The 13,303-nt window shown below is 47.6% G+C and overlaps 1 protein-coding gene across 1 annotated transcript in view; it reads right to left on the reverse strand.

Moving 5' to 3' along the window:
• Nucleotides 1-3,231: 3,231 nt before the first annotated feature.
• TPCN1 (two pore segment channel 1) overlaps nucleotides 3,232-13,303 on the reverse strand; it is a 44,204-nt gene continuing 34,132 nt past the window's right edge. The window contains exons 17-27 of the mRNA XM_010294720.1: nucleotides 12,931-13,003; nucleotides 12,587-12,694; nucleotides 11,281-11,352; nucleotides 10,342-10,431; nucleotides 9,451-9,566; nucleotides 8,686-8,732; nucleotides 8,050-8,118; nucleotides 7,529-7,613; nucleotides 6,159-6,295; nucleotides 4,782-4,862; nucleotides 3,232-3,486 (exon numbers count right to left, since the gene is read on the reverse strand). Coding sequence (XP_010293022.1) covers nucleotides 3,364-3,486; nucleotides 4,782-4,862; nucleotides 6,159-6,295; nucleotides 7,529-7,613; nucleotides 8,050-8,118; nucleotides 8,686-8,732; nucleotides 9,451-9,566; nucleotides 10,342-10,431; nucleotides 11,281-11,352; nucleotides 12,587-12,694; nucleotides 12,931-13,003 — 1,001 coding nt within the window. The 3' untranslated portion in view covers nucleotides 3,232-3,363. The remainder of the gene's footprint in view (nucleotides 3,487-4,781; nucleotides 4,863-6,158; nucleotides 6,296-7,528; nucleotides 7,614-8,049; nucleotides 8,119-8,685; nucleotides 8,733-9,450; nucleotides 9,567-10,341; nucleotides 10,432-11,280; nucleotides 11,353-12,586; nucleotides 12,695-12,930; nucleotides 13,004-13,303) is intronic.

The raw sequence follows: 13,303 nt of genomic DNA on the forward strand, positions 1-13,303 counted from the left end.
GCTTCTGCTCCCCGCAGGCCAGGCCACAGGGCGCAGGCTGGGAAGCAAACTGCCCTTAGGCACCCACAACCACCATGCTGCAATTTTGCAAGAAGCACAACTGCCAGCCCTGGTTCCTGCTCCCTTCCAGGGGTGCCAGCAGCCTCCCGGGCCTGCATCATTTCTCCTTTTTCTAACCAGATACAGGCTTTCAAAAAAAAAAAACCAAACAAAACACAGCGTTCCCTGTGCCTGCAGGTATCGGCTCTGCCCTGAACCTGCGCACAAGTCACCAGCAGCCACTGGAATTATCCAGAGAGCAGCAGCACAGCAGGGCTAAAGCAATTGGAACTGCAGCCAACGTACCAATAGAGAGGTACAGGGTCAAAACCCCCTTCTAACCTTAAACAGTGCACTGGGGTAGCTTCAAAAACCCTAAGTTTGAAAGCATTATCTTAACATTTAGGGAAAAAAAGGGGGGGGGGGGGGGGGCAGAAAGGAAGCTGTGGCTTTGCTGTGCACAGGAACAAGGATTCAGAGCAGCTCGGCAGGGCATGCATGCAAAATATGCCCACGCAAGCAGTTGCCACTGGAGAGGGAGGGCAGGCACCGCTCCTCTTCAGAGGCTGTGGAAATGCTTCAGCTGCGGCCAAGCCACACAACTGCAATAACAGGGGAAGGAGGAAAGGAAGCCGCTGCCTTTACAAAGCTGAGGATGCTTTTTATTAGTGTGCTTGAAAAAAAATGTAGAGAACATTTTACAGACATGTCCATAAAATCATTTTATAAACAAAACACCAGCATACAAAATCCTGCAGTGCTTCCTCCCTTGCTCCCTACAAAATGATTGTCTCTCATTAGTCTGTGTGTCAGGTGGGGGAGAGGAGGATAAATAGAAGGGGATGCCCCATACTCAAACTTTGTTTCCTTCCAAAGTCAGATGGAAGAAGTAAACTTCTGCAACCCTCCTTGTTTTAGAAAAATAATTAATACGGTGTATACAGGGGAGCAGATGCAACATCTCAGCACGAAAACGTGGGAGCAGCACCTGAGCCCTGGACCCCAGTCCATGCATTCCCGTCTCTGTGACAGGGGAGCCCTGTTAGTGCATGTTAAGCAGGTTAGTGCCCTCCTCAAATATAGCTTAAAGCTGCAGCTCCTCTCACGCCCAGAAAACACCTCAAAAAAGTCACTGACAGCCCTGCAAGGAGAAATAAGCTGTAGAGGAATGCGGAGTTTAAACACAGCCACATTTTTTCCCCCCTAACCTTCACAATGCTTGTTCATCCTGCCCACAACTTAAAAACAGAATAAACAACATCTCCTCCAGGCCCAGGACTAATCTGGATAAATCTCCCAGGCTGCGACTTCATGCAGAGCAACTGCGAGAGCAACAACTGCACTGCTCATTAATTTGTGGTCGAATTTATGGTTTGGAAAACAGCCCTTTAAGGTCCTTCACGGTTCAGCTCAGAAGTAGTTTCATACCTGCAGTACCCAGAAAGGAAACAAAGAGTTGCCCTGAGGCACCCAGGGGATTTGGCAAGGGTTGAGAGCAGACGCTGGTGTGTGTGCTGCCCAGAGAGCTGCTCACCCGCTCCTTCCATCCCATAGCCCAAATGCTCCCACCATGCTAGGCAGGGAGAGATTTTCAGAAGCAGCTCTGTCTTGCCTACTTTTGAAAGTCTCATCCACCCAGGAAATGCTGCTGAGCCTGCCCGGGTAGGATCAGTCCTCTCCCGCTATCCTCGTGCCACGTGGTGAGGCTACCAAGGGAAAAACAGCTATGTGGGACCAAGGGAATGGGTACATAGATCTCCCACTGCCTGGCCTATCTGCGGGAAGGAGAAAGCCTCGCCAGCAAGCTCTCCTCTTAGCCTGAACCCAAGAAAAGATCAAACAGCAAGAGGTGAGGGGAGCCTCCTGGCTGACAGATACTTCTAGCCCTCAGCGCTTTCTGTGCTGACAGGGAAAAAAAAGGGGACTTTCGAGACAGGTTCTCATCACATTGCGGGCAGCGAAACACGAGCGATGATGCAACTTGCCGTGACCACGGAATAAACATAGCAGAGCTGGGAAGGGATCTCTTTTCCCCCTTCCTTCCCAACCCCCAGCTACCAGGTCTGGCAGCCTCCTTGCCAGCTCCAGAAAAGCAGACGGGTGAGAAGAATCATAGTCTTCCACGTTCCTCCTGCATCCAAAATTCAGGGGAACGGTAAAGATCTTCAGTGGATCTTCCTAAGATCCGACTCAGTCAGCATTTGCCAGCCCGAGGAACATTTCTGCAAGAGAGAGCAAGGGAGGAGCAACGCTGCTGCACTGGAACTCGCTGACCTGTATAAACAAAGCAATGACCTGGCTGAGGACTAACCAGCAGTACTGTTAGATGCCCATAAGCTCTCTTTAACCCAGAGCCAGGCAGAAATAAGTCAGACTTGGAGATGCAAAACCTTGCATTTCTTCCTCCTAGTCATCTATCTGAGCTAAGGACCAGCCAGAGATTTGCCATTTACAGAAGTGGCAGACAGAGGTCAACAGCCACCGTCACCCTGCAGAATCCCCCCTCTTGCTGAACAGAGACAGGAGCTTTGGGATCTACAGAAGTGATCCCAGTCCTGGGCAGGGCCACAGGCAGAACTGACCAGCAGAGATGCAAATTCTGGGTAAAACTGCAGCAGAGACAGAGTTTGTCTCCCCAAACTCCTGTCCTACCACCTATGGTCATAACACGATGAGATGCTGACAGCCCACACTTCTGTCTCCAGCTGCCACAGAACTGCTCGGGGACAGCTAAAATTCAAGAACCGCAGCTGGCTCTACTACAGGGAGTGCATCTAGGTGTGCCAAAAAGGAGGGGAAAGGCAGACTGCTCTTCCAAAAGTGCTGAAATTTCACACCACCTCTCCTTTTTTTACATAGGAGGGTGGAGAACAAACAAAAACTCAGTCCCTGATCTTTTATTCCTAGGTTAATGGTACCCTTTAAGCAAAAGAGATCTTCAAAAAGGGCAAAAGTTTTAATATTAAGCAGGTGGCTTCAGCGCATTTCCTGCTGTTAATGGATTACACATCCCTTTCCCCAAGGTCTGTTAGTGGTAAGACAAACAGCAGGCTTGAGCCCAGGAAGCAGCTCAGAGGAAGGTCTCTGGTCTGTCCGAGATGTTCACTCTGTGCTGAGCCTGGGCGTCACGCTCAATCTGGGTGTAGCAGCTTTGCACAGAGTCCCCTGGGCCTCTGTTTTTTGAGCAATTCACTGCCTAGGGGAAGAAGTTTAAACCCTAAAGGCCAACAGTACACTGAACAGATCTATACACATATCCCAATATACACGCTGTGAAGTAATACTCTAGGTTATTGCATAGAAGGCGGCTTGCGTTAGCTAGGCCTAAATGACGGTCTGGGAGCGCTGTCGGAGGCTCAGGGGCTTCAGAGAGCTGTTGGAAGCAGATGCAGGCTCTTGCAACGGTGTCTGAGAGTCCTCTTTTCTGGAATGCTCCTCATACCATTCCTGCAACAGGAGATCAAACACACTGAGGGCAGGCTCTGCCCCACAATGGCCTTGCAGCTCCCCAGCAGGACCCCGAAGGGTCTGCCCTGCCCTGCCACGGGAAGGCACATTTGCTCAGGCAGAGAGGCTCTTTCCAAAGCCCTGGATATAGCCTAACCTCCTGGATCCATCTGGTTAATGGCAGCACGGCTGTGATGGACGCACCGAGACTTTGCCACCCACATCCAAGCAAGATGTACCAGCTACGGCTCAGCTACAGTTGGCTGAACGGACAAACGTGCCCATCAAGGAGGAAACATCCCTCTCTCTGGATGTCCCTCCTGAACCTCTAGGAATTTAGTATTGACGTCCCCATGGTGTTTGGGATTTGCAGAGTTGCTCCCAATCCTGGGCAGTGCCCAGGGCGTTACAAGGTGTTACATCCCTCAATCAGAGACCATGCAGAACAGGCGGGGAGCTCCTCTGCAGATTTCTACCCAGCTCCATGGTAAATAACATGTTTATTTTTGTTAGGGGGACTGAAGACTCATCCCCAAGCTAGCTGCCCAAGGGACAAAGGACAGATTCAAATGGTTACGAGATTAATTCTTTCAGTACTAATCATTACATTAGCCCGTGACCTTCAACCTGGAGGTGAGTGTCTGGCAGGCACTACAGCGACCAAATCCATGGCATAAAGCGCCTGACCACGAAGGGCACTAGCAAGAATGCCCTCAACAATCCAGAGAATCAGGTGATTTGTTTCCCATCTGTGTTTAGCCTGCTATTCTGAAGGAAAACCAGGCAGCATTGCTCGCAACCACACAGCACTTTGCCTGGGAGAACACTTGGTTTCTGTGTCAGCCAGACACGCCCAAGATCAAACACAATCACATTCCAGTGGCTTAACAAATTAGCGTTCAGCAGCCAAGCCCCAGGAACGCACTACGCATGTGCTCTTCGGCCCAGCAAACACGTCCGCCTCGGTGAGTCTAGGTGAGCTCAGCCGAGCTGGCGTGCCTACGCACACAGCGAGCGTGCCGTTGCTGTGACTTGGCTGACACACGCCTCCACAGCCGGGCAGCCAGACCCGCTGAGGAGGCTCTGCTGAGTTCTGTGGTTTAATAAAGTCCCTGAGTGCAAGAACGGATCAATCTAAAGTACACTTCAGCTACTGCCCGCCCTTCTCACAGAGCACGTGGCTGCCTGGGTGTTGGAGGAAGGCGGCCTCCAGTGCTTACAAGGATGGTTTCTTATTCTAGGCAATGTTCTGCTCACCACAGACTTGCTGGTATTTCCAACTCAAGCCCACATACCTGTATCTCCTCCTCATACATCTTCATACTCAAATCACTCTTGGTCCTTGATCTGCGTCCCAGAAACAGTGTTGACATTTGCTAAAGAGTTGGGGGAAGGAGGAGGAAAAAACAAAAAGTTCGTTCATCAGTCACTGAGAGGTTCACAGGATCAGTCCCTGGAACTTCAGGCATCCTTCAGATGGACATCCATCATCCATGGATGAGCTCAGGCTATCCTGGGTTCCTTCTACTGTCATGGGAAAAAGGCATTTTAGGGTGCACGTCACCTGAACAAGCCTCTGCAGGCTGAGATGAATCACACTGAGCAGATCCCCAAAGACTACAGAGGGAGGTGTAGCCCAGATGGATGTGTCTGTCAGTGGTGCTTAATTTAGTCAGATGAACATACCATCAGTACCTGGAACAAGGCTCAAACCTAAGCTTCCAAGTAAGATCTCGTCTAAGAGCAATTTCAGGTCCCACTTGTCTAGACCACACCATTTACTCCATGGGCCTGCACTTCTTAAATTGTGTAAATAGAGAGCTGAAGTCTGACTTACTCTCTGGCCGCATGAGTTGTATGAACAGGATTGAGAAGCAAAAGAAACCTCAGGTCTGGCATCATTCATTCTGGACTCTACTGCAAGGCTGAGGACAGCATCCTCCTTTGGTTTATTATTTTTGTCTTGAAAATTGCTTCTGATCGGTATCATTGTTGCTATTCTGAATTTTGTGTGTGGACAAGAGCTCAGCCTTTAACTACCAAGCCAACCAAAGCAAATAAAGGTCACCTAAGAAATTGTAGCACCTGCAGTTTGTAGTGGTGATGCAAGAATATAATGGCTATTATTAAAACAACCACTTAAGCTCTTCCCAGATGCATGAGACAACAGTTCTGAGACAAGAGCAGTTGCCCAGGTCAGCTCATTTTTCCAATTGTCCATCCTATTTTGGAATGAAAACGTAAGCAGTGCCATGGAGAAAGGAAGCCTGGTGTTTGGAATTGATACCACCATATTGCTGCATAATGCTTCAGGACTGTCCAAGCCTAAGTGTACGATGGCACAGAGAGAGAGGCAGGAGAATTACAAGACAGTGGCTTGCTTAGAGAAAAGTTAATCTGCTTTTTCCAGTCAATGCTGGGCCATACAGTTCTAAGAGAAGTTTGTGGGTTGTAGCAATGTCAAGTCTATTCAGAGTGGAGAGGAAATTCAGCTGCTACTTTTCTAGAGCAGCAAAACTTTGTGCCAGTGCTGCAGAGTCCCTCCAGTGGCTCAGATCTCAACACTAAGATAACACAGGCAGTTTCCCTCTTAAGAGAGCAAAAGGCCTTTGTGGCCCTGGCACACTTCCCTCCCCTGCAGCCAAGAACTTGCAGTAAGCATTTCCTCTTACCCCATATTTGTCCATCTGCAAAACGATCTTCTGCAGCTGAGCTGTTTCAGTGGCAGCTGAACTCCGCTTGTACAGCTTAATTATGCCCACCACTTCCTCCTTGGAGATCTCCTTCTCCAGCACAATGCCGTTGTCTTCTGGAGCAGCAAGAAAAAGAAAGAGGGGAAAAAACGTCTCCAAGGTGAACATTCATCGGCCACTACGATAATGTAGTTCAGCGCTAACAAATGTCTTTCACTGCACCCTACAAACTGGGTGCAGGAGGGATCATGATGAAATGTGTTTCTGTAACTAACACCACCTGGCTCCTACAGGCCTGTGCCTCATATTTGAATCTTCTGGCACATGAGAAGGATGAGGGGCTGGTGAAAGCTACTCCCATGGCTGGGGCCTTCACCACATTTCTGTGGGGAAGATTAGCGTTAATGGTATGCGGTAGCTATATCTCCTTCCTGCAGAAAAGTGTAAAGAATTATTAAGATTAGTTTGCATAGAGAATGAATAGAAAAGTCTGGGTGTAGATCACCTGGAGGAATAGCAGAAGGACTACAAGAGATTAACGTGTTTATGGCACCTACATTAGCAGGTCACAAAGTTACATGCAGTTTCAGATGCTCAGCTCAGGAGACAAAGGACAGTGAGTAAAACTGATGACTCATGGGGATGAGGGGATGGAGAGACTACTCACTGTCAGTTCCTAAAGAGTACAGAAAGGTATGCCCAAAACCTAGTCACCAGTCTAAGTACAACTGGGAGATGTGGAAAGAACTGGATAGGCAGCGTTCCTTGTCCTCCACATCACGGCAAAGAGTGCTGGCAAACCACTAGGATCCAGTGTCTTGGTGCCTGAACGCTGGACAAGGTACTTGGAGACACATTCTGGTGGCAGTGAGCATATTAGTGAGGGAGGGAAATTGGTTTTAAAAGAAAAATCATCTTCCCCTCCTGTAAGATCTCTCGTTGAGCTTTGCTACATCATTGCTGTAATGTTTCCTAGATTTCTTTTGTGAAATGCGTGTGAACTTCCTATCTTCAAATAATTTGGTTGAAACGGCTCAAGTAGTTGAAGTTTATATGCGTGCACATGCACACAGACACACACACACACACACACACATATATAAAAAAACTACATACATACATATACATACACACACTTTTTGGGGAGAGGTGGGGGAGAGATTAGGGACAGAGCAGAAAGGCCAGATAGAAATATCACCAAAAGTGTAAGAACGAGCTTAGGGAGTCAGGCTAAAAAACAACCACCCAAAACCCAGGTCTTTGCTGGCCAATCCCATTGTCTCCTACAGACATAAGACACCAGGGAGAGAAGACACAAGGTTGTAGGTCAACCAGTCCTCAGTTCTGACCTTCTGAATCTTGGTTCTTCCGAGTGTAGTTCATGCGGAAGACAAAAGCATCCAGAATAAAAGCCACAATGATTGTCATCACCACCTGGGAGAGGACATGAACAGAAGACATCACGAGGCTGTTGCTGGGGGATTCTTCCAGCCCAATTGGACAGAAGCTGAGCATTTGGTCTGTGCTTCAACTCCATGCTCCCCAGCTCCTCCATGGCAGGAGAAATGCACATGTCACACATGTACCTGAGAGTAAACTGCTACCAGTCAACCACAACAGGGACAGAACAAAACTCTGTGCTGTCCTAGTCCTTACCCCAGACCCAGATTTGTACAGCATCAGCTTTGTCAATGCCTGTAAATTCAACTTTCTGCAAGTGATGTAGACTCACACCTGTTTCTGGAAGATGTTATGTAGAGGAACAAAGCTATCCTCATTTAGGGATGGAAGGTTCTGCTAGAACGCAGCAAACACAGTCTCCCCTCCCCATCGCCACTATTTGATGCATGAAGCATCTCCAGAAACCTACCATGGTCACTATATAGAAGATCATGAAATAAAGACGGCTCCAGTGAGTGGTTTGGGATGTCACTCCTTCCTAGAGAGGAGAAGGAAGAAGTCAGTAGTGCACAGAAGGGAGAGCCTGCTCTTAACTGCTTGCCAACAGACATAAAGCAGCATAAATACTATGTCCCCCTCTCATTCATGGCTCCATAGCTAGCCCCAGGGACTGCCTGCACAATGCTCAATGCCCCAACTGGTCCTTGCAGCTAAGCCGCCTCTGAAGCTAAAGAGGCTCCTATATGAAAACACACACAACATTTAGAGCTCGTGGCTGAATGAGCTATTGCTGCTAAGAGAACACAGCCTGGCCATCAGGGTGACAAGCTGGAGTACACAGTGACTTCATTTGTCCAGATCGTGAAACCTAGCCTGAGGGCTGGTCAAGATTCACAAGAAAACATGCCCAGCAGCATGCCAGAGGTCAAATATCACCCAATGATTAGGACCAAAAGACATCTGGCAACAAGAATTGACAATGTTGGGCCTAATCCTGCCCATCTCCAATCACCAGGGGAAGAAAAGAGTCATGGCATGGAAGATCTAGCTCAACTGACAAGAGTCTGTGCTGTCTGTACACACAAGGTAGTTGAAGTTTACTTACCATGATGATGTACCAGTCATTGACAACTGTCAGCTCAAACAGCGTGACTGTATATAAGTGGGAGAAAAAGAGACACAATTGCTTTATTCATCCTGACCTGCTTTAGAATGATTCTTAGAGCAAGCATTTGACAGGGAAGATGGACGCATGACAACAACAAAGTTTCAATACAGCCAGCAAATCCGGAGACAGAATGTAGACTCTCATCACTGCAGTTACTTCAGACAAAGGGGGTTAGACCCACAGAACCAGGAGCATGGCTTAATTTGTATTTCTTAAAAGTCTCAGAAACAGACTTGACCCTTTCCACAAGACAGCATGGAAACCTCTGAAGTCTCCAGGAGATGATAAGCATCTCTGCTCACACATTAAGAAAAATCATGGAGCGTAATCACCATATTGAAACTATTCTTCATCAGCGGGTTTAAAGAAATGTATTAGCATCACTAATGCTTCTTTAGAAGCACAGTGACTTAAAGCCCACCTTAAACATCTCTGGAAGTCTGGTCTGATCACCAGTCAGAACAGATCTGCTGGTTTCACACTGGCTTTTATGTGATGTCTGCTTACCTTGCAAAACAGTCATGGCACAATTAGTGAGCTGGAGCTCTTCAGACAGAAAGAACAGGATGCTGAGTGTTTGAGGTGCATTAGCAGGATTCTCTGGGAGAGTCCCAGGCTTACATGAGCATTACAGACCTGCCAAGGAGCTCTGCAGGAACACAGATGCACTAAGGAATAGTCCTTGCTACGGACAAAACTTACCAAAGCTGTTCAAAATGTTGTCGAAGTTGTTGAGATAGTAATAACCTTCTTCCACAACTGTCTTGTTGCCAACTGTATGATTCACCCAGCGGTAGGAATCTGCGACTGTGCTTGTGCTGGTTGGAGAAATCAGGACAAAGAATAAGAAGAGAACTGGAAAAACAAGGGAAATCTCAAGGGTTATAAATACCAAAATACTTCAGAGGTGTTGAGCAGGGTGGCAGTTTCTACCTCTTGGCCAACACTTGCCTTTTTCTCTGAAAGAATGCCTCTCTCTTTTCACAGCTCAGCACAAGCCCAGGGAGCACATGGAATCTTTCTAATCATTAGCAAATATTATACCAGAGAAGCTGAGTGTTTGAGTTAGACTCCTTGGCTCACACCCTTAAAGCCTGGCATTTCCAAGTGGTCTGCCATCATTTAAGATGAAAAGGGCACAGGACAGCTGAGCTTCCAAGACCAGGTGAATTTATCTTGTACAAAGCGAGACCTAAATATGTAACACATCTGGCAGAGCAACTCTGGCGTCACCAAGATAAAAATCTCAACTTTGCTCTATAGCAGATGTTACAAGAGTTTCCAGGCACGGTACCATGAAGAAGTCCTCCCAGTGCAGCTACCTGGCGCGAGTTACAGAGCTCATTAAAACCAGCCAACCCCACCACAGAAACCTCTCCCTTTCCAAGTGCAATGCAAAAGCCATTTCATGCAATCTTACCTAGAGAAATGAAGCGTCTCCCCTAGATTTTCCCAGCACGTTGCCTTAGTTGCAAAGCCCCATTCAGACCCACCCTCTGGCCCCTTCTCCACAGGGAGACAGAGCTGCCAGAGGCACTGCTACTGGCTTTGCACCAAACCCACTGCAGAGAGGGATGGATTTGCAGTACTCACTTGCAGCAGTTTGGGTAGACCACGCCAGCAAAGAACTCCATGCCAACAATGGCAAAGCAATAGTAGAAGATCAGCAGGGTTAAACCCAGGCTGGAGGCAAAAAAACAGAAAGAGCACTGTGCTGCTGAAGAGTTGCTATGGCAGGGAAACACAAAGTGACAGGCTGGTTTCTCCGGAAGGAATTTCCAACGGATGGGAAGCAGCACCGAAAACCCCAGACCACCCTCCCTGTCACTGTGGCTCTGCAGCTCTTTGACTGCTCTCATTCAAGAAGTCCTTGGACAAGGAGCTTGACACTCGCTGAAGAGAGAAACTAAAGAGCAGCCTGGATTCCCTCCCAGTCTGTCCTTTTCTGGTAAACAAACATCTCTCCACAGTTTCTTTAATACAGAGCAACACACACTGGTTCTGCCCTCTCCACGTCCTTGGATGCAGGGACTGTGCCAAGAACAGGGTTCTGTAGCTAACATGCTCTCCTCAGACCTCCATCCCTTAAAGAATAAGGTCTGAGGACACCCCACTCAAACACCAAGGTCCTTCTGCCCCACCATTTCACAATAATGCTCTCGAGTGGTTGTACTAAGGACAGGGAAACATATGGGGCTGAGTATATTCATGCCACTGTTCCTCCCAAATGGGCCTCCCCTCTCACCAGAAGCTGGGACGGGGGAGAAGAATTAAACAAGCATTGACTCTTAATTATCCTCCTAACAAAAAACCAGGAGGCAGCCCAGTGTGCTGGAGAACCTTATCACATACTGCTCCAGGAAACTGGAAGATTAATACCCCACTGCAGCACACTCAGGAGTCAGCAACAATGAACTGACAGAGCATAAACACCTTTAGCAGGTTTGACAGGTCCCTATCCTGACCCCAGCCCTAGACATGAAACCTTCACTCCCTTCTCCCCACCACCATCCAAAGAGAGGAATTCAGTACCTGGCCATCCGGGGGAACAACTCAAACATAGTGTCCAGGACATTTCTGTAGCGTTTCTTCAATTTAAAGAGCCTGAAAGGAAAAGCCAGTTGTTACCCTTGCACTGCTACTTCCCTGGTGGTGTTTGGAATAAACAGAGTATCCTAGTCCTTGTACCTCCCAGGCTAATGAACAGTAAGGTTTGCTGACAGCTAACTCACAGGACCTGGTCTTGCTCAAGTGGTCTCCACTCACCTAACAATGTCCCGCTCTCCCATCTGAATGCTTATGGCACATTCAACTAAGTGTTTACAGGATTGAGGAATCTCAAGGAAAAGTCTATATCTTCTTAAATAGCGTGACGCATAAGCAACTATGAAAAAAAAAAAAATCCCAAGAACTTAAGCCAGTCCTGTGTACAGGGTCAGGATTCATTACTCCTTTCCTCAGATACAAGCTTTTCTGTGTTTCCCCCATGACCCAATAAAAATTGATGAAAGAAAACTACATTGTTCCTGCTAATTTAAGATCTGGCAACTCCATCAGCCTTTACAGAGAAGCACAGCTGCCAAACACAGGCTTTGGCAGGGGCGCAACAGAGAAAACATTATTTTTTTTCCCCCTTGAGTGTCATAAAGTGTTCTTTAAATCCTCACTGAAGAGCTAAATTGCATTAGCTTAGCTTGCTTTTAACAAAACAACATTCTGCCTCTCAAATACCTTCCACCTATGGCTCTCAAAGCGTTCTGCGAAGGTGAATGTACCCCCATAACAGCCTCGAAATGCGAGGGTTAATCAGACCCATCTAACTGAGCTGCGGAGAGGTTACAGGCCACAGACTTGCTTAAAGTGTGAGATGCAGTTAGGGCAGGGTTGTACTTCACCCTAGAAAGCAGCATCCTTTGGAAACTGTAATTTCTGGTAATTCAATGGAAATTCTTAAACTGGCTCAGACTGTCTCACCCTGACAGAAGAGCTTTTCTCTGAACAGCATCAGACAATTTAGAGGAGGTGTAAGAACCCCACGAAGGCAGACACAGGATAATCTGCCCCCGGTAAATCCCTTGATCTCTATTAGAGATCAGCTTAAGCTCCAAAGCACGGGGTTTCATATCCCATCCCAAGTTTGTGTTATCGTTCATTTTGATAACTCTGGCTAATCTCATTACCCCACACAATTCCTGTTTGCCATGGTCACATACCCACAGAGCAATCCTTGCCCTCTCCTGGTAAGGAGCTCGGTCCCCATTTAGATTGATGGAAAACAAGCCTGGCTGTTTTCTTCACCACCTGCTCTCTGTACCCACCCCAAGCCTTCCCATCTCACCTCAGAAGCTGAAGGGGTCGCAAGACCACAATGAAGTAGAATGGCTCCATGTTAAACGCCAGTGCCATGAGCCCCAAAAATGCAAACAGGGTGACCGAGAAGTCAAAGCTGGAAAGAAAAAAAAATAAATAAAATAAGAGCAATGATTTATCACTAGCGTTTCAGCAGAGATGAGGTGCTTGGTGCTGTTCCAGCCTAACAAGATGCACAAGGCCAAGGGCAGAAGAATTACAATAGCCTGCTGATGGCCTTGTCTACAGGCCTAAAAGCTCATCTTCGAGTCGGTCTTTTTAAACCAAACAATTTTCACCACCTCTCTCTCAAAAACAGCAGTGGGCACTTACAGATTCCAACCTGAGGACAAGTACTCAATGGGCCCCAGTCCAGTGGTCTTCAGGAGCAGCTCCACGCCATAGACTGTAAATCAAGATGACACCCATGGTCAGAAATAAGCAGCATCACAAGGAGAGCTTATGCTTGCCCTCAAAGATATGTGGTGCTTTAAATACAGGACTGTTGAACATAGGTTTAACAGACTCCCACCCATCCTGCTTATTCTCAGCAAGATGCCAGAGACATCTTCCCTCCAAATCAACACATTTTCCTGTATTCATGGTGATTTCTCTCCAGAGCAGTCTACAAAGCAGTTCGCTGGCTAACATGCTATAAATGTTGAAGCACAAGGTCCTGTAGGAAAGGCCAGCAAGTGGTGTAGGG

This window comes from Phaethon lepturus, unplaced genomic scaffold (genome assembly GCF_000687285.1).
Source record: "Phaethon lepturus isolate BGI_N335 unplaced genomic scaffold, ASM68728v1 scaffold4659, whole genome shotgun sequence".
NCBI classification, from domain to species: Eukaryota; Metazoa; Chordata; class Aves; order Phaethontiformes; family Phaethontidae; genus Phaethon; species Phaethon lepturus.